Source organism: Paramisgurnus dabryanus, chromosome 11 (assembly GCF_030506205.2).
Source record: "Paramisgurnus dabryanus chromosome 11, PD_genome_1.1, whole genome shotgun sequence".
NCBI lineage: Eukaryota > Metazoa > Chordata > Actinopteri > Cypriniformes > Cobitidae > Paramisgurnus > Paramisgurnus dabryanus.
This window is the reverse complement of record NC_133347.1, coordinates 26,196,546-26,218,058: the sequence shown is the minus strand read 5'-3', so window position 1 is coordinate 26,218,058 and position 21,513 is coordinate 26,196,546. Positions and strand designations below refer to the sequence as shown.

Below are 21,513 nucleotides of genomic sequence, written 5' to 3'. Positions count from 1 at the left end.
AATTCAGAAGTTAAATTTAATTGGCTGGATTTTCTTATTGTAGTCAAAAAGTTCTCAGAATTTGCAGATTGCAGACTTGTAACTAAACAGTGCTGTTTACGGTTTGCAGGACTCATGTACATCATTGAAACTCAGAAAGTCCTCAATCTGAACATCAACCTCATGGCTTCATACGTCATTGTACCAGAAAACGGCTTTTATGACCCCAAACACAACCTTGCCATTCTGGATTTAGGTCATTTTGAGGTAAAAGCATCTCATTGCTCATTAAGCTTCAGTGTTGGCTTGTGAGGTCACACTATGATGGATATGTTGGTCAGGTAAAAAGCATGTGTTCATGTGTCTTGTGTATAGATGTCCAGTAAGAGCAGAGCTGGACTCCCTCAGCTTTCTATAGGCAGTAGCACCATAGAGGACATCATGTCTAGAGCGTATGACAGCTTTGATGTCCAGCTGAGCAGCTTACAGTTCCTCTACACCAAAGCAGGTACATGCACCTAGTGATGAGACATTCATGCATGCTGTGTATCGTATTAAGAAATCAGTTAGCTTAAAGGTCATGGGTATTGATAAAACATATACTGATAAAATGCATACACTGTAAGTTGCTTTAAGTAAAAGTAAGTAAATGTAAATACAGGTGGTGACTGGAAGAGGGCGCGTCCGCTCAGACAATCATCCTTTCACATCCTGGAGCCTGTCGATCTGAAGGTGGTCTTTAGTCGAGCTATGGTGGTGACGGACCCCAGAATGCCCAAGTAAGAATTAATTTAGGGTGTACGTTTTATTCTTGTTAAGTTTAGCTTGTGTGTATTTATTTCTTTAATGTGTGTATTTATAGGTTTAAGATTTTTGGTGAACTCCCTCTGCTGTCTCTGCGCATCTCTGATGATAAAGTGCGTGGTGTCCTGGCATTGCTCAGCAGCATTCCTCTTCCAGAGAGCCGTCCCGCCCCGACTAAAGCATCACCGGTCACACCCAAGGTAGAATAGCTTAAACAATAAGTGTGCATGTGTAAGGGTGTGTATGTGTGTTTCTAGACATACATAATCAAGCATTTTTTTGGAGGAGGAGAACTAAAAAATCTTTGGTTCTTGATTTTCTGTGTCTGTGATATAGTTTAATAAAGAAGGATAAGATGTGCAGAGATTGCTGAAATTAACAAGGATACACAATAACACAGAAATAGAATATTTGCATTATAAGACAACATGGCTGTCAAGGGTTTCCACGGGTCATGGAATTTCTGGAATATCATGGAATTTAAAAAGGTCTATTCCAGTCAGTGAAAGTCAGTAGTTTAATAAAGGGCTGTGTTTGGACCTAAGTGTGTGTTGACACTGTGTGAACACAACCGCCAAATCATTTTTTTAATCCCTCTTAAACAAAAGCAGTCTCATTAGACATGCCATTTTGATTCTCTTGTTAATGTGATGTCACACTGATAAAGCCACAGCCACTAACTGACAGTCCTTCATTACCATAGTTTTTTTCCCCTCAGAGAGTTGTATGCTGTCCGCCATATCTCAATAGCCAGATACTTTTGTCTCAGACTGTATTCGTAAAAATCTGATCTATTTTAACTAAAAGCACATGCTTTATGTTGGTAAGGGAGTGAGAAACTGTAGCTCATTTGCATTTAGGTACAGACACAAAAACAAATTTTTTTGATCCCTAGGGACATTTAAGACATGCTATAATAAATCATCTGTGGGGTATTTTGAGTTTAAACTTTACTGACAAATTTTGCCACTTTCATCCTTTAGGTCTCCAAGCGAGGGAACACTCCTCAGCTCACCCCTCGAAGACCAGCCATAGATGACCTGCGTGCATCCATCATATATGGCTCAGGTCAGACACAAACCCACAATGCATCTGCACACATACCTGTACAATACATACTGGGGCTACAACTACTAATCAATAATGAAAATGGTGATGTCATTGTCGAATAGTTTGGTCTCTGACATCACTTGCCCACTGCCCCCTTTTATGAAAATTGACAATAGTTTAAAACAAAAAAATCCATGGGTTAGTAAAACCATGGTTTTGACAAGGTTTTCAAGACACAAAAAAAACCCATAGTTAATTTTCGTAAGGGTTATCGCAACAGCACCAGCTTGCGCAGTTATAAAGACAGTGGTGCGATGGGAAAGTGATGTCTTATTTCTTAAATGCTATTTTCATAATTGATTAGTTTTTCAGCCCTAATCGTTCAAACACACTGACTGGATTAAATACTGTGTGTGTTGCAAAGATATTGAAAACGTTGATTTGTGCTCTGTATATTACTGTAAAGGGCCGTTCACACACTATGGACGATGACTGTAACAATGACATTTTTTTATTTAAAAAAAAATAGCGGAGTTCACACCACAACTATAACGATAATGATACATGCAGCGATATTGTTGGGGTCGCTTTTGGGGCAGTTTTGAACGAAAAACCATTTATAGCCAATCAAATCTATTCGAATTTTGTAAAAATGTATACGCACAACCGGCGCAATGTCATAGAATGTTTCTGAACAGGTTGACGCCCACTTTTGGGGGAAACAAACTAGACTTCCCATTGACTTCCATAGAAAATAGCAGAACAAAGCAACGTTCATACACACCCGGCAGGGGTAAATAACTTAAGAAATCTCTCAGATTAAACAGGTTGAGTAATTATCTGTCCACCCTGCCTGCCATAGAGCGCGAAAGATGCATTAACACATTTAATTTGGTCAATATAAAAACATGTCCCTTTCGTTCTCACAGACTCAACTTTGTGTAACAACGCTCCCCATTGGCCAGAGGTGTCTTACCCACCCAGGGTGGACAGATAATTACTTAACATGTTTAATTTGTGTGAGTTATTTACGCCTGCCGGCTGTGTACAAACGTTGCTTTGTTCCACTATTTTGTATGGAAGTCTATGAGAAGTCTAGTTTGTTTTCCCCCAAAAAGGGGCGTTGACGAAATTTACAGTCAAGTTCCCGAATATGCCAGTAGTCCGTATCTGTATCGTAAAAATTGTATCTAATGCTGTTACAGTTGTTGTGAAAATTATCTCCACCAGTAGATAAGATGATAGATTACATAAATGCACTATTTAGATACAGTTGAGGACATTCGCTGGTTGTAGCATATTTAAACGTTCAATGACATGTAAACAATTGCATAGTTTTTAATCAAACGATATCTATAATATTAGTTAATGCAATTAAAGGCATAGTTCACCCAAAAATGAAAATAATGTCTTTAATGACTAACCCTCATGTCGTTCCAAATTCGGAAGACCTCTGTTCATCTTCGGAACACAGTTTAAGATGTTTTATATTTAGTCTGGGAGCTTGTTGACCCTTCATTAAAAATCTACATATGGTATACTGTCCATGTTCAGAAAGGTAATAAAAAACATCACCAAAGTAGTCCATGTGACATCAGTGGGTCAGTTAGAATGTGTTAAAGCATCAAAAATACATTTTGGTCCAAAAATTACAACTTTATTCAGCATTGTCTTCTCTTCCGCGTCTGTTGTGAAGCACATGCGCGAGACCAAAGTCACGTAACTGCAGTAATGTACGACACGGCAGACGTACGACACCGCTGACGTGTTATCTGGTGCGCCCCAGCTGTATGTTTTTTTTGTGCGCCCGGGCTTTTGTTTACAGTCTGAAGGAGACACACACTGTAAGTTTTAAGAAAAAAAACTTCGCAAACATGTCTGAGGATAACACGACATCCGCATCACTGCAGTCACGTGACTCTTTAGTTATTTTTGGGTGAACTATCCCTTGAAAGGGAAATGATTTGCACAAGTGCCGCGGCATGAGAGAGCGAATTAAAAAGTTATCGTCATTGTCCGGTGGTCTAAACACTAATATAGTTATCGTTATAGTTAACGTTATGGTTAAATTGTGAACGGCTCTTAAGTCTAATATTTCGGCATTGTCATGTTTTTGTTTTTGTCAGATGAGGAATTGTTCTTCGATGCTCCTAGTTCACCAGTAGAAGATTTGCCGTTCTTTGAGGCGTCATCTGACTCCCTGCAGATGTCTGCCGATAAGAGAATGTCTATGGTGCTAAAGGATCCCAAGAAGAACATGACAGAGTTCTCCATGAATTTTGAGATCAATAAGGTTCGGTCATGGCCTATCAGGGTGCACTTATACCTAACCCAACCGAACTGTGCACGAGAGCGATTGTCCCCCCACCCTAATCCCCCAGAAGCATGCACACACTCTGTATTTTGACCAATCCGAGCCTGAGCATGCTTTTGTCATTAGTATGTGATTGTTTTGAAGAAAACAGGAAGTAAGGCACTCTCTTAACATTGTAACCTATTGCGATGTTAAGTCTGTGTTTTTTTATTTTGAGTCGTTTGGTGCGTGATGACACATAGCCCTCTCACATGCCTATCATATTGCTTAGTTGATCTGTCTCGCTTAGCGCATTTGCGATTACATTGCACACTCCATGCCTGAGCCCAAATGAACCACAGTTTGGTTGGGATAATGTGAGCGCTCCTTTACATATCTGCTTATCAGTTAATATTTGGAGTTAACATTTAAAACTGTCTGGTGGTTTAAGTTTACCTCAGATCTTTCTTTGTTATCCCCTCTAGCTTTCTGTTCAGCTGTGTCGCTTGTCGAAGGGACAGGAAGTGAGCGTCCTCCATCTGTTTATTGACGGTTTAGGGACTGAACTCAATCTTCGCACCTTTGATATGTCATCAAAAACCTTCCTAAAGGAGATCTGCCTTGAGTGTTCAGAGTACCTGGGTTAGTTCACTTTGCACTTGTTGCATTGCATTTTGGGATTGTCTTATTTTCTAAGGATGCGTACAAAATAAGATCAAACTGAAATCTTTTTTTATCTAATATATGTGTTTCATTGTGTGAAGATTCGGAAGACAAGAAGGTTCACCTTATCACAACTTTGGACAATACTGAGGAAGATCTGCTCATGCTGGAATACATTAAAGTACGTTTACGTTATTACATTTAAGTGCCACCTTCCTTTGGGTTCAGGAATGTCACACTGATTCTCTCTTTTCTTTTAGGCTGACAAAAACGCCCCTGATTTTAAAACTATGTATAAAAACACAGAGCAGCTGATCAAGGTAAGCAGTTGATGTGACAGCCAAAGTTCATTCGAATTTGTTTCTTATGAATTGACGTTGTATGATCCCCATCATTATGGTATGTCTACCAGGTGAATTTCTCCTCGCTGGATGTACATCTGCACACCGAGGCGCTCCTCAACTCTATGAATTTCCTAAATAACCTCCTCCCACCTCTCAAGAAAGACACACAAGGGGACCAGCCTCTCCCTACAATAGAGGAGGAGGAGGAAGAGGAGTCAAAAGTAGAGGAATCTGCTGTCACCAAATCTGGTAACCCTACCCTCATTTTCCTTATTTATGTGATTTTCTTTTATTTGGTCATAAATTCATTATTTCATTGGCTCTGTTTTCAGCCAGTAAGAAGTCAAAGTATGAAGATGTGGTGAATTTGCACATCCGAGCGGACATGAACTGTCTGAAGGTTTTCATAAGAGGAGAGAAAGCCAGAATCTCTGAGATCAGCATTGAAGGTAATACACACTTTTGCACATGCAGAAAATCCTATTCAGAGACACAATGGTTGTAATATGTAACGTCACGTTCTGTCTTCTTCATCAGGGCTGGTTTCTGAAGTTCAGATGATGAAGAAGTCAGTGGAGATTCTGGCTAACCTGAAAAACATTGTAATTCTGGATTGTGACAAAGAGGCTCTGTACAAAAAGGTAGTGCATGATCGGTACCTAAAAGTCGAATAAATGATTGTATGCACACTATATTCTTTTATTTAAAGTAATGTTCTAATATTTTAAGTAATATTTAATGGATCTATTATGATTCTATGTAGGCGGTGTCCATTGTAGATAAAGAGGTGTTTAAATTCCACATGGTGAACCTTGTGGACGCAACAGAAGGCGACGCCTACATGGACATGCACATTGTGGACACTAGTGTAACACTATCTGTTGGCTGCATTCAGGTCATTTTCCTCAACAAGTTTGTGTCCTCGATACTGGTGAGTTTTTCTTCTCTCATGTACCACTAGTATTGTAGCTTGGGTTGTGTGTTTGATTCCCAGTGAACACATTTATCTCACATACACACTTCTCTCTCAAACAGAAGGTAGTTAAGTGGTAATAATGTTGAGAAATCGATCCCCTATATAGCCAGCAGCCATGCCAGCAGCCATATCACCCTGTAGCCCAAGACTGGTTGCCCACCGAAGCTAAGTAAGGTTGAGCCTGGTCAAGTACTTGGATAAGAGATCTCTTGGGAAACCAGGTTGCTTCTGGTAGAGGTGTTAGTGAGACCAGCAGGGGGTGCTCACCTGCATCCTTACACCCCAGTATGGGGATGAGGACACTATCCTGTCAGAAAGCACCGTTCTTCAGATGAGACATTAAACAGAGGTCCTGACTCTGTGGTCGTTAAAAATCCCAGCCTTTCAAGAAGAGTAGGGGTGTGCCCCTGCATTTTGTCCAAATTTGCCCCTTGGCCTACTACAGGGTTCCCCAAAACTTACCCTGGAGGGCCGGAGCATTGCAGAGTTTAGCTCCAACCCTTATCAAACACACCTGAGCAAGCTTATCAAGGTCTTCATGATCACTGGACAATCACAGGTGGGTAAGTTTGATAAGGGTTGGACCTAAACTCTGTAGTGCTCCAGCCCTCCAGGGTAAGATTTGGGGAACCCTGGCCTACTAATTATCCCAATATATATATTTATACAACAGTTCTTTCTGGTTCTCGAATCTGATTGGCTAAGAGCTATGCGATATTGTGCTGATAACGGCACTGTAACCGCATCACCTTTCGTATCATTCCGCCACCTAGTGAATGGAGGTCCTAAGCAGGCTCATCTCTGAATGGAAAAACACAGACGCGCTGTTTTGAATCACTCTCCGTGTGTCTCATTAGTTAACTAGCTCATAAATCAGTCTGTGAATCCCCAATCGGAAGTAATTATTCTGTCAAAGATCAGCGCTCTTGGATGTTACGTTAAAGTTAATGGGAGAAATGTCTTGTCACATCGTGTGGACGATTAACACTTGGAAAGAGGAATATAAACACTCGTTTTTTTCTGGAGCTATATCTTTTATCAGAACGCGAAAACACCGTGGAAATGCAGGTAAGCACCGCAGCATTTAAATGTGGACATTGATCATTTACTTTATCGTGATGTGACTATTAAAACATGTTATGAGATATCGCCACTGGTATATTTATAAGCAGCATGCAAAAACATCTCTCTGACACTTATAAAAAACCATTTTGTATAGTACTGACAAGAACAAAGTTTAATAATAATAATCGAGTGCTCGTATCGCGTTAAGAATAAATGAGAAAGCAATAGTAACGTTATACAAGTATAGTTTTATTAACTTTTACCTCGCGCCAAAACAATAACAACACAAAAGACACTAAATATGAATAAAAATACAAGTAATCGTTTGATCATGACACCACATACTGCTGATTTGATCTCATTTTGACGATCATAAACAAACAAGGCCAACATGAGAGCCAGGGTATCTCTGTCAGAGATGTAGCCCAGAGAGGGCGGTGGTCAGCGGGGCGAGTGAACACTCACGTCCGCTCATGCTTTGGTTCTCATTCGTACCGAATCTCAGTAAGCACTCGTTCAAACAGGCGCTATCTTTACTAATCGACTGCAGATTTAAATATAATACATATACATTCTCGACTAAACTAATCTTAAAACTACACTTTGTGACCAAGAAACGGTAATATAAAGAAACCGTCCATTGAGTTGTTATGAGCTTCAAAGCAGCCGAAAGTTTTACCTGTCATTCTGGCCGCCCTCAAATCCGTGGCGGAAGAAGTAGTTCTCAAACAAAGAGGCTTTTAAAATAACTCCGTTGTTGTTTTTTAGTTTTCGTTTTTCAAACGTGTGCCGTCGAACTGTTGTATAAAAGCAATATCGCTCTCGGAGTCGTGTGATATAGCTCTATATCATCACGGCTGTGATTGCCTCCGGCACTCGGCCTACGGCCTCGTGCCTCTGGCCTAATCACAGCCGTGATGATATAGAGCTATATCACACTCCTACTCGAGCGATATTGCTTAAATATATACCGATTGTCTATATCACTTTGTTTCCTTTTCACTAATAAGCTGGTGTGTGGTGGGGGTTCTGGCAGAATAGTGCTGCCGTCGAATCATCCAAGTGGATGTTGCACATTTGGTAGTGTTTAATGAGAATCCCCCTTTCATATGTAAAACGCATTGAGTGCTTCTGCAAAAAGCGCTTTATAAATTTAATTAATAAATTATTATTGTTGTTGTTGTTGTTGTTGTTATTAGGGCCCGAGCACCGAGGAGCAGGCCAGAATGGCCTGCACCGTAGGTGCGAAGCCCTATTGTTTTTGCTCGGATTATTAGGGCCCGAGCACACAAGTGTGAGGACCCTATTGTTTTTGCTCTGTTTATTATTCTTCTTCTTCTTCTTCTTCTCCGAAATGGATCGCATTTTTGAGGGCCTAAACATACCCGAAAACTCATGAAAATTTGCACACGCGTCAGAAGTGGCGAAAATTTACATGTAGTATAGGCGTCAGAAGTGGGCGTGTAGAAATGGCTCAATAGCGCCACCTGCAAAATTTCAAGAGAACAGCCCCCCTACTACGAAAAACGTACAGACACGAAATTTGGTAGGGTCATCTATTACTCCAAGACCTACAAAAAAGTCTCTTGGAGCTAAGCTCTAAACCCCACAGGAAGTCAGCCATTTTGAATTTTCTCTGTCATTTTTTGACATTTCCAAGCGTCGTACTTTAACGAACTCCTCCTAGAGATTTAATCCGATCATCATCATATTTGGTCAGTATCATCTAAAGGCCTTTGCGATGCTAAATTGCGGAGCTTTTGACTTTTCATTGGAGGGCGTGTCCGTGGCGGCCTGGCAAAGTGTAATGTTTCGCCATGAAACAGGAAGCTGATGTAATTCAGGCATACATTGTCCGATCCGCCCCTGACTTCACACGTTTGATAAGGGTCCAGGCCTGAACACATCAACATGGCATAATTCAGTAACACTCATAGCGCCACCTAGAGGCAGCAGGAAATACCATGTTTGATGCTGTGACTTACTGCTCTTAGGTATTTAACCATATCAACATCATATTTCACCAGTGTAATCTCAAGACCTTGTGTGATGATAAAAAGCAACGACCTTGACTTTTCATTAAAGGGCGTGTCCGTGGCGGCCTGGCAAAGTATCGCTAAATGAATCGCATTTTGACAGGCTAAACAAGCTCAAAAAGTCATAAAACGTTGCACACACGTCAGAAGTGGCAAAAATTTACATGTGGCATAGGCGCCAGAAGTGGGCGTGCAGAAATGGCTCGATAGCGCCACCTGCAAAATTTCAAGAGAACAGCCCCGCCGCTACGAAAATCCTACAGATACGAAATTTGGTAGGGTCATATGTCACCCCAAGACCTACAAAAAAGTCTCTTGGAGCGAAGCTCTAAACCTCACAGGAAGTCAGCCATTTTGAATTTTTGCTGTGATTTCTGTGCAAATTTTGTCATTTCCAGGCTTCGTACTTTAACGAACTCCTCCTAGAGATTTTGTTAGATCGTCATCATATTTGGTCAATCTCATCTAAAGGCCTTTGTGATGTTAAATTGCGGAGCTTTTGACTTTTCGTTGGAAGGTGTGTCCGTGGCGGCCTGACAAAGTTCAGCGTTTTCGCCATGAAACAGGAAGTTGTTATAACTAAGGCATACAATGTCCAATCTTCCCCACACTTCACATGTTTGATAAGAGTCTTGGCCTGAACACATTTCAATGCCAATATTCAGATTCAGTCCTAGCGCCACCTAGAGGTAGCAGGAAATGCCTTGTTTTACGCTGTGATTCACTGTTCTCATAGATTTAATCAGATCATTATCATATCAGGTGAGACTGATCTTAAGCCCTTTGCGATGATAAATTGCGAAGATCTTGACTTTTCGTTGAAGGGCGTGTCCGTGGCGGCCTCGCAAAGAGTGATGTTTTGCCATGAGAAAGCTGTTGTAACTTAGGCATGCAATGTCCGACCTGTCACAGACATCATACGTTTGACAAGGGTCCTGGCCTCAACACATCAATGTTACAACAATCAATTACAATCATAGCGCCACATGCTGCACAAAGGAGGTGTGGAACTTCAAAGTTCCTTTAAATATCCGCCTATATTTACCCACTGAAATTTCAATCCCCCTGGTTCATTGCTTTACTAAGGCCATAGAGTGGCGGTGCACATGCGTGCGAGGGCCCTTCCATCACTGCTTGCAGTTTTAATTATTAGGGCTCGAGCACCGAGGAGCAGGCCAGAATGGCCTGCACCGTAGGTGCGAAGCCCTATTGTTTTTGCTCGGATTTATTATTTTTATTATTATTATTTTTTTTTTTTTTTTTTTTTTATTTTTTTTAACACTTTTGGACTTTTTGGGGGCCTTAACATACTCGAAAACTCTTGAAAATTGGCACAGACGTCAGAGTCGTCCGTCATCGCAGAAATCCAAAGGCTGGAACACGGGCGTGGCACAGGGGCTCTGTAGCGCCCCCTGTAATGCAAAAAAAAACATTGATGCACAGATCGGGCAAAAATGTACGCACATGTACGAGACTTGGTACGCTTATAGACCTCATCGACCCGAACAACTTTCGCCCTCTAACATTTAAGCTCCGCCCAACAGGAAGTCGGCTATTTTGGATTGTTTAAAAAATGCATGCGTTGAACTTTTATATACTCCTCCCAGGGGATTCATGCGATTGACACCAAACGTGGTGAACATGATGTCGAGACATTGGACTTGCTAAATTGCGAAGGGATTTTTGATATCTCGAACGGTTCTGCCATGGCGAGGCGACAAAGTTGTGGCGAAATCAGAGAAACAGGAAGTGTCTAATATCTAGGGCAAAAAATGTCTTATCGTGATGCCATGCGGGGTGTTTGTTCGTCTGAAGATTCTGATCGCATCGATGTGCCTATTGTGACTCCCGGGTATAGCGCCACCACCAGGCGCCAGGAAGTGTGTTAGTCACAAAGCTGGATTTTTTTGACAGTTCCATGCAATGTTCTTTTAAATACTCCTTCTAGGATTTTCATGAGATTGACACCAGAAGTGGTCAACATGATGCCGAGACATTGTAGATGATAAATTGCGAAGGGATTTTTGATATCTCAAACGCTGTTCCCATGGCAACGCGTCAAACTTTACTTTCATTTTAAAGGCATATTTAAGCCTTTCTGTTGCATGCAGGAAACTTTTAAATACTCCTTCTAGGATTTTCATGAGATTGACACCAGAAGTGGTCAACATGATGCCAAGACATTGTAGATGATAAATTGCGAAGGGATTTTTGATATCTCGAACGCTGTTCCCATGGCAACGCGTCAAACTTTACTTTCATTTTAAAGGCATATTTAAGCCTTTCAGTTGACGCCAATGTTCTTTTAAATACTCCTTCTAGAATATTCATGAGATTGACACCAGAAGTGGTCAACATGATGCCAAGACATTGTAGATGATAAATTGCGAAGGGATTTTTGATATCTCGAACGCTGTTCCCATGGCAACGCGTCAAACTTTACTTTCATTTTAAAGGCTTATTTAAGCCTTTAAGTTGACGCCGATGTTCTTTTAAATACTCCTTCTAGAATATTCATGAGATTGACACCAGAAGTGGTCAACATGATGCCGAGACATAGTAGATGATAAATTGCGAAGGGATTTTTGATATCTCGAACGCTGTTCCCATGGCAACGCCCCAAACGTACATTTATTTCAGGCATATTTAGGACTCTTGGCGTGCTTAGATTAACCTAAAAGTTGGCACTCACATCAGAGTTGTCGGCTGTTAAGTGTGCACAAACAGGTCACACATAGGCGTGTCTCTTAAGTGGCTCACTAGCGCCCCCGTTTGTCTAAAGTGTGGGGTTTCTTTTACCTACAGTCCCCAAATGTCTCAGTAACAACATTAAATGGCACACTGATATTTACCCACTCGATGCCCTTGCCCACCGTGCATCGTTTTCTCGGACGCACCGTGTAGCGGTAAAAAAACGTGCGAGGGCCCGCCATTGCTGCTTGTTGTTTTTATTTTTTTATTTATTTTTTTTTTTCAACACTTTTGGACTTTTTGGGGGCCTTAACATTCTCGAAAACTCTTGAAATTTGGCACAGACGTCAGAGTCATCCGTGATCGCAGAAAACCAAAGACTGGAACATGGGCGTGGCAAGGGGGCTCTGTAGCGCCCCCTGTAATGCAAAAACAAACAGGAGTGCGCAGATCGGGCAAACATGTACGCACATGTACGAGAGTTGGTAAGCATATAGATCTCATCGACCCGAACAACTTTCGCCCTCTAACATTTTAGCTCCGCCCAACAGGAAGTCGGCCATTTTGGATTGTTTAAAAAATGCATGCGGTGAACTTTTTAATACTCCTCCTAGAGGATTCATGCGATTGACACCAAAAGTGGTGAACATGATGTTGAGACATTGTACTTGCTAAATTGCGAAGGGATTTTTGATATCTCGAACGGTTCTGACATGGTGAGGCGACAAAGTTGTGGCGAAATCAGAGAAACAGGAAGTGTCTAATATCTAAGGTAAAAAATGTCTTATTGTAATGCCATGCGGGGCGTTTGTTCGTCTGAAGATTCCGATCGCATCGATGTGCCTATTGTGACTCCCGGGTATAGCGCCACCACCAGGCGCCAGGAAGCGTGTCAGTCATGAACTTTTAAATACTTCTCCTAGGGAATTCATACGATTGACACCAAACGTGGTGAACATGATGCTGAGACATTGGACTTGCTAAATTGCGAAGGGATTTTTGATATCTCAAACGGTGTTGCCATGACGAGGCGACAAATTTATGGCGAATTCAATGAAACAGGAAGTGTCTAATATCTATAGCAAAAAATTTCTTATTGGGATGAAACTCAGTGTGTATGTTCGGCCAAGGATTCCGATCGCATCGATGTGCCTATTTTGAGTCTCGGGTATAGCGCCACCAACAGGCACCAGGAAGTGTGGCAGTCACAAAAGGTGGATTTCTTGACAGTTGCATATGGTGAACTTTTAAATACTCCTCCTAGGATTTTCATGCGATTGACACCAAAAGCGGTCAACACGATGCTGAGACATTGTAGATGATAAATTGCGAAGGGATTTTTGATATCTCGAACGCTGTTCCCATAGCAACACGTCAAACTTTACTTTCATTTTCAGGCATATTTAAGCTCTTGGCGTGCACTTTGGGTGCCTTAACATGCTCGAAAACAACGGAAATTTGGCACAGATGTCAAAGTCACGTGCCACTATGCACATGCAAAGGCTGGAATATGGGCGTGGCAAGGGAGCTCTGTAGCGCCCCCTGTAATGCAAAAAAATAACATTGATGCACAGATCGGGCAAAAATGTACGCACATGTACGGGAGTTGGTACGCATATAGATCTCATCGACCCGAACAACTTTCGCACTCTAAGATTTAAGCTCCGCCCAACAGGAAGTCGGCTATTTTGGATTGTTTAAGAAATGAATGCGTTGAACTTTTAAATACTTCTCCTAGGGAATTCATACGATTGACACCAAACGTGGTGAACATGATGCTGAGACATTGGACTTGCTAAATTGCGAAGGGATTTTTGATATCTCAAACGGTGTTGCCATGACGAGGCGACAAATTTATGGCGAATTCAATGAAGCAGGAAGTGTCTAATATCTAAAGCAAAAAATGTCTTATTGGGATGAAATGCAGTGTGTATGTTCGGCCAAGGATTCCGATCGCATCGATGTGCCTATTTTGAGTCTCGGGTATAGCGCCACCAACAGGCACCAGGAAGTGTGGCAGTCACAAAAGGTGGATTTCTTGACAGTTGCATATGGTGAACTTTTAAATACTCCTCCTAGGATTTTCATGCGATTGACACCAAAAGCGGTCAACACGATGCTGAGACATTGTAGATGATAAATTGCGAAGGGATTTTTGATATCTCGAACGCTGTTCCCATGGCAACACGTCAAACTTTACTTTCATTTTCAGGCATATTTAAGCTCTTGGCGTGCACTTTGGGTGCCTTAACATGCTCGAAAACAACGGAAATTTGGCACAGATGTCAAAGTCACGTGCCACTATGCACATGCAAAGGCTGGAACACGGGCGTGGCACAGGGGCTCTGTAGCGCCCCCTGTAATGCAAAAAAATAACATTGATGCACAGATCGGGCAAAAATGTACGCACATGTACGGGAGTTGGTACGCATATAGATCTCATCGACCCGAACAACTTTCGCACTCTAACATTTAAGCTCCGCCCAACAGGAAGTCGGCTATTTTGGATTGTTTAAAAAATGAATGCGTTGAACTTTTAAATACTCCTCCTAGTGGATTCATGCGATTGACACCAAACGTGGTGAACATGATGTCGAGACATTGGACTTGCTAAATTGCGAAGGGATTTTTGATATCTCGAACGGTTCTGCCATGGCGAGCCGACAAATTTATGGCGAAATCAGAGAAACAGGAAGTGTCTAATATCTTAGGCAAAAAATGTCTTATTGTGATGACACGCGGGGTGTTTGTTCGGCTGAAGATTCCGATCGCATCGATGTGCCTATTGTGACTCCCGGGTATAGCGCCACCACCAGGCGCCAGGAAGTGTGTCAGTCACAAAGGTGGATTTTTTTGACAGTTCCATCCGATGTTCTTTTAAATACTCCTTCTAGAATATTTATGCGATTGACACCAAAAGCGGTCAACATGATGCCGAGACATTGTAGATGATAAATTGCGAAGGGATTTTTGATATCTCGAACGCTGTTCCCATGGCAACCTGTCAAACTTTACTTTCATTTTTAAGGCATATTTAAACCTTACAGCTGCATGCGGTAATCTTTTAAATACTCCTCCTGGGGAAATAATGTGATTGACTCCAGAAGTGGTCACCATGATGCTGAGGCATAGTAGATGATAAATTGCAAAGGGATTTTTGATATCTCGAACGCTGTTCCCATGGCAACGCCGCAAACTTTACTTTTATTTCAGGCATTATTAAGGCTCTTGACGTGCTTAGATTAACCTTAACGTTGGCACACACATCAGAGTTGTCGGCTGTTAAGTGTGCACAAAAAGGTCAGACATAGGCGTGTCTCTTAAGTGGCTCACTAGTGCCCCCGTTTGTCTAAAATGTGGGGTTTCTTTTACCTACAGTCCCCAAATGGGTCAGTAACAACATTAAATAGCCCACTGATATTTACCCACTTGATGCCCTTGCCCACCGTGCATCGTTTTCTCGGACGCACCGTGTAGAGGTAAAAAAAACGTGCGAGGGCCCGCCATTGCTGCTTGCAGCTATATTTTTTATTAGGGCCCGAGCACCGAGGAGCAGGCCAGAATGGCCTGCACCGAAAGGTGCGAAGCCCTATTGTTTTTGCTCGGATTATTATTTTTATTATTTTTTTTATTATTTTTTTATTTTTATTTTTTTTTTTAACACTTTTGGACTTTTTGGGTGCCTTAACATACTCGAAAACTCTTGAAAATTGGCACAGACATCAGAGTCGTCCGTCATCGCAGAAATCCAAAGGCTGGAACACGGGCTTGCCACGGGGGCTCTATAGCGCCCCCTGAAATGCCAAAAAAAACATTAATGCACAGATCGGGCAAAAATGTACGCACATGTACGAGAGTTGGTACGCATATAGATCTCATCGACCCGAACAACTTTCGCACTCTAACATTTAAGCTCCGCCAAACAGGAAGTCGGCTATTTTGGATTGTTTAAAAAATGAATGCGTTGAACTTTTAAATACTCCTCCTAGTGGATTCATGGGATTGACACCAAACGTGGTAAACATGATGTCGAGACATTGTACTTGTTAAATTGCGAAGGGATTTTTGATATCTTGAACGGTTCTGCCATGGCGAGGCGACAAATTTATGGCGAAATCAGAGAAACAGGAAGTGTCTAATATCTGAGGCAAAAAATTTCTTATTGTGATGCCACGCGGGGTGTTTGTTCGTCTGAAGATTCCGATCGCATCGATGTGCCTATTGTGACTCCCGGGTATAGCGCCACCACCAGGCGCCAGGAAGTGTGTAAATCACAAAGGTGGATTTTTTTTGACAGTTCCATGCTATGTTCTTTTAAATACTCCTTCTAGAAAAATCATGCAATTAACACCAAAAGTGGTCAACATGAAGCCGAGAGATTGTAGATGATAAATTGCGAAGGGATTTTTGATATCTCGAACGCTGTTCCCATGGCAACGCCGCAAACTTTACTTTTATTTCAGGCATATTTAAGGCTCTTGACGTGGTTAGATTAACCTTAAAGTTGGCACACACATCAGAGTTGTCGGCTGTTAAGTGTGCACAAAAAGGTCAGACATAGGCGTGTCTCTAAAGTGGCTCACTAGTGCCCCCGTTTGTCTAAAATGTGGGGTTTCTTTTACCTACAGTCCCCAAATGGGTCAGTAACAACATTAAATAGCCCACTGATATTTACCCACTTGATGCCCTTGCCCACCGTGCATCGTTTTCTCGGACGCACCGTGTAGCGGTAAAAAAACGTGCGAGGGCCCGCCATTGCTGCTTGCAGCTATATTTTTTATTATTTTTTTTTTTTTTTTTTTTTTTTTACACTTTTGGACTTTTTGGGAGCCTTAACATACTCGAAAACTCTTGAAAATTGGCACAGACGTCAGAGTCGCTCGTCATCGCAGAAATCCAAAGGCTGGAACACGGGCGTGGCACGGGGGCTCTATAGCGCCCCCTGTAATGCAAAAAAAAACATTGATGCACAGATCGGGCAAAAATGTGCGCACATGTACGAGAGTTGGTACGCATATAGATCTCATCGACCCGAACAACTTTCGCCCTCTAACATTTAAGCTCCGCCCAACAGGAAGTCGGCTATTTTGGATTGTTTAAAAAATGCATGCGTTGAACTTTTAAATACTCCTCCTAGTGGATTCATGGGATTGACACCAAACGTGGTGATCATGATGCCGAGACATTGTACTTGCTAAATTGCGAAGGGATTTTTGATATCTCGAATGGTTCTGCCATGGCGAGGTGACGAATTTATGGCGAATTCAGAGAAACAGGAAGTGTCTAATATCTAAGGCAAAAATTATCTTATTGTGATGCCATGCGGGGTGTTTGTTCGTCTGAAGATTCCGATCACATCGATGTGCCTATTGTGACTCCCGGGTATAGCGCCACCACCAGGCGCCAGGAAGTGCGTCAGTCACAAAGCTGGATTTTTTTTGACAGTTCCATGCTATGTTCTTTTAAATACTCCTTCTAGAAAAATCATGCAATTGACACCAAAAGTGGTCAACATGAAGCCGAGAGATTGTAGATGATAAATTGCGAAGGGATTTTTGATATCTCAAACGCTGTTCCGATGGCAACGCGTCAAACTTTACTTTCATTTTAAAGGCATATTTAAGCCTTTTAGTTGACGCCGATGTTCTTTTAAATACTCCTTCTAGAATATTCATGCGATTGACTCCAGAAGTGGTCAACATGATGCCGAGACATTGTAGATGATAAATTGCGAAGGGATTTTTGATATCTCGAACGCTGTTCCCATGGCAACCTGTCAAACTTTACTTTCATTTTAAAGGCATATTTAAGCCTCACAGTTCCATGCGATGTTCTTTTAAATACTCCTTCTAGGATTTTCATGCGATTGACACCAAAAGTGGTCAACATGATGCCAAGACATTGTAGATGATAAATTGCGAAGGGATTTTTTATATCTTAAACACTGTTCCCATGGCAACGCGTCAGACTTTACTTTCATTTTAAAGACATATTTAAGCCTTTCAGTTGACGTCGATGTTCTTTTAAATACTCCTTCTAGAATATTCATGCGATTGACACCAGAAGTGGTCAACATGATGCCGATACAAAGTAGATGATAAATTGCGATGGGATTTTTGATATCTCGAACGCTGTTCCCATGGCAACGCCCCAAACTTTACTTTTATTTCAGGCATATTTAGGGATCTTGGCTTGTTAGATTAACCTAAATGTCGGCACACACATCAGAGTTGTCGGCTGTTAAGTGTGCACAAAAATGTCAGACATAGGCTTGTCTCTTAAGTGGCTCACTAGTGCCCCGTTTGTCTAAAATGTGGGGTTTCTTTTGGCTACAGTGCCCAAATGGCTCAGTGATAACATTAAATAGCCCACTGATATTTACCCACTTGATGCCCTTGCCCACTGTGCATCGTTTTCTCGGACGCACCGTGTAGCGGTAAAAAAAACGTGCGAGGGCCCGCCATTGCTGCTTGCAGCTATATTTATTGTTATTATTATAGCAACTATAAATTGGAAAGTGTGGAGGGCCTAAAACTAAACCTTGTGGGATGCACATGATATCAATCCATAAAATTTTTTTTTTTCAATGGAATGTTTTCCACCTGTTTTGTCAGTAAATATTGTTTGTATTTACAACTTTTGCAACAGCTAAATAAGATGTTTGAATTATATTTAATGCAGATAGTGTTTGGATTTTTATCTTTTTGATGGCCCCGTTCTGAAGCTTTTTTATTGGGAGACTCTTATCACTATACCCAAATTGTTACTGTACTCTCTCAACTGTATTATTGTAATGTTTAAAGTGGTATGATGTGAAATTCTTCAAGATTCTTCCCTTTTGTCTCATCTTTTCCCTTTTTAGGCATTCGTTAACAATTTTCAGGAAGCAAAAAACGCTTTAGCAGAGGTGACGGCTCAGGCAGCTGAAAAGGCTGCTACAGGGGTCCTGGAGCTGGCAGAGAGAAGCACACGGATCTCCCTGGATGTGAATATCAAAGCCCCAGTTGTCTTCCTGCCACAATCTTCTGTCTCTCACAATGTCATTGTGGCAGATCTGGGTTTAGTAACTGTGAAGAACCACTTTGAGATCGTCTCCTCTCCAACCCACACCAAGATCCCACCTGTGATGGACATCATGGCTGTGGGACTGAGTGATCTTAAGATGTTCAGGTTTGGAGACTATTTATCATGCCTTTGTATTTTTGAATTAAAACAATATAATGTTTCAAATGTCACTTAAAATATTTGCTCAGTGGTGGTGTTTATTATGTTTATTCCCCAGAACCACCTTTAGCGATGGAAAATTTAAGGATGAGATTCAGTTGCTCAAACCGGTTAATATGGACCTGTCAATCAAACGAAATCTCTCCGCCTCCTGGTATCATAGCATTCCTGACATACAGATCAATGCACATCTAAAACCCATGAGTGTAAGTGTTTGTAATCCTTTATGTCATTGTGTGTGTGTGTTTTATCAGATACCTGGCTAATATTGTGGTGTGTTTGTGTTTCATGTAGCTGATCTTGAGTCAGGAGGATCTGACTATAGTTTTGAAAACTCTAAGTGAGAATCTTTCAGAGTCTTCTGATGTTCCTCAAGCTCCATCCAGCTCTGATAAAGGAGACACTGTGTCCACCAAAGACTCTCAGGGCTCGTCAGGTAAACGTATGCAAAGATATTTACTTTTTCCCCATCCCTTTGAAAAACTAGGATATAATGCTGGTATATCCCAGTTTAGTAAAGATGTCTTAAAGTTGTTGAAGAGTTTTTCAATGCTTTATTTTGTTGTAGGGAACATGGTTGTGACGGCAGCAGTGGTGGAGGGCCAGAAACCAGGCAAACTGAAGACCACTTTGAAACTGGACTTCAAGTTTGACTCCATGACCCTGGTCCTGTACAGCCCAAATGCCAACGAGGTACTAAAATACTAAAAAGAGTATAGTAATCATAATACAGTTTAAAAAGCAGGAGTCAAATTACATTTTTTGTGTGTGTGTGTAGATCTGTTTGCAGGACTCACGTGATGAGAGTGTTAAGTTGGCAGAGTTCACGCTGGGCACCATCTCCACTGCGGTCCACATGTATTCTGATAGCTCAATGAAAGCTTCCCTCAAACTCACAAACTGCCTGCTGGATGATAAAAGACAGAAAGTGAAAATGATCACATCCAGGTTAATCTCACATCCCTTCAGCATGTAGTGTTCTTCTACCCAGACCATGGAGATTATTGCTAATAAATGATGATCATTATCTTCTTTTACTTCTTCTTCGCTTTAGGATGATGGCCATGCGTCAGGGCAGGGAAGACAATGTGATGGTTGACATGAGTTATAGGCAAGGCCGGGACGGCACAATTCTGGACACTTTGATTCAGGACTTCTACCTGTGTGCCAGCATGGAGTTTTTGCTCACGGTAGCGGATATTTTTCTTAAAGCAATGGCAGATGGCTTCTCTAGTCCTCCAAAGGCCAACAAACAGCCAGCCAGTTCATCTAAAGACATAGGTTAGTGATACGATTTCTTTTCGATTTACTTCTTCCTTTAAAATAATTGGTAGAAATTATTGTAATATTTTTTGATTATTCTGAGGCTTGATTTGATCAAATCTGTTATTGATCTCTGTGGATTATTTAGCAGTTCCCGCTCAACCAGTGGTAGCCAAGACTGAGATGAAAGTTGTGGTAAAGAATCCTGAAATCGTTTTCGTGGCCGACCTCACGCGCGCTGATGCCCCGGCTCTTGTTGTGACGACCCAGTGCGAGCTGCTGATGAAGAGCGAGCCCAGTGGACAGTCGATGACGGCAGTAGTCTCGGATCTAAAGGTGGTGGCGTGTCCGTTCCTGAGGGAGAAGCGCGAGAACAATGTGACGACGGTGCTTCAGCCCTGCGAGGTTTTCTTCCAGAGCAGCCAATCACCGACTCAACCTCAGACCATCGAACTGTCCATCAGCTCGCTCACACTTAAGGTGAGGCTGTGAGCATGAGATTTCACTTTAAAGGGACACTCCACTTTAAAAAAAAAATGATACTCATTTTCCAGCTCCCCTAGATTTAAACATTTGATTCTTACCGTTTTGGAATCCATTCAGCTGATCTCCGGGTCTGGTGGTACCACTTTTAGCATAGCTTAGCACAATCCATTAAATCTGATTAGACCGTTAGCATCACACTCAAAAAGAACCAAAGAGTTTCGATATTTTTCCTATTTAAAACTTGACTCTTCTGTAGTTACATCGTGTGCTAAGATCGACGGAAAATAAAAAGTTGTGATTTTTCGAGGCAGATATGGCTAGGAACTAAACTCTCATTCTGACGTAATAATCAAGGACTTTGCTGCCGTAACATGGCTGCAGGAGGTGCAATGATATCACGCAGCGCCTGAAAGTAGTCCCCTTGTTAACTTTCAGTAGCAGGGGACTATTTTCGGGCACTGCGTAATTTCACCTCCTGTTTACTGTTATCTACTGTATACTGAAAACATACACCGTTTTTAATAAGACAGTTTTAAATGGAAAATATGATCTAACTGCAGTATTTGGTCGATTGTGGGTGGGACTTGCGCAAAGTGACATCAGTTTGTTCAGAAATCACCAACAGCCTGTCCCATGAGT

General features: G+C 41.7%; 1 protein-coding gene across 5 annotated transcripts in view; it reads left to right on the top strand.

The window, feature by feature from the left end:
* vps13a (vacuolar protein sorting 13 homolog A) overlaps positions 1-21,513 on the top strand; it is a 59,156-nt gene that overhangs the window by 12,467 nt on the left and 25,176 nt on the right. For 2 of the 5 annotated variants that reach the window (XM_065247615.1, XM_065247613.1), the window contains exons 20-39: positions 110-246; positions 355-487; positions 641-758; positions 842-983; positions 1,767-1,851; positions 3,960-4,126; positions 4,612-4,768; positions 4,891-4,970; positions 5,050-5,109; positions 5,202-5,382; positions 5,466-5,582; positions 5,671-5,774; positions 5,897-6,064; positions 18,764-19,071; positions 19,184-19,331; positions 19,420-19,561; positions 19,694-19,818; positions 19,904-20,073; positions 20,180-20,406; positions 20,537-20,868. In XM_065247615.1, the coding sequence (XP_065103687.1) occupies positions 110-246; positions 355-487; positions 641-758; positions 842-983; positions 1,767-1,851; positions 3,960-4,126; positions 4,612-4,768; positions 4,891-4,970; positions 5,050-5,109; positions 5,202-5,382; positions 5,466-5,582; positions 5,671-5,774; positions 5,897-6,064; positions 18,764-19,071; positions 19,184-19,331; positions 19,420-19,561; positions 19,694-19,818; positions 19,904-20,073; positions 20,180-20,406; positions 20,537-20,868 (3,101 nt within the window). Of the gene's footprint in view, positions 1-109; positions 247-354; positions 488-640; positions 759-841; positions 984-1,766; positions 1,852-3,959; positions 4,127-4,611; positions 4,769-4,890; positions 4,971-5,049; positions 5,110-5,201; positions 5,383-5,465; positions 5,583-5,670; positions 5,775-5,896; positions 6,065-18,763; positions 19,072-19,183; positions 19,332-19,419; positions 19,568-19,693; positions 19,819-19,903; positions 20,074-20,179; positions 20,407-20,536; positions 20,869-21,513 lie in introns of all 5 variants that reach the window. The other 3 variants (XM_065247614.1, XM_065247616.1, XM_065247612.1) reach the window with 3 other exon arrangements.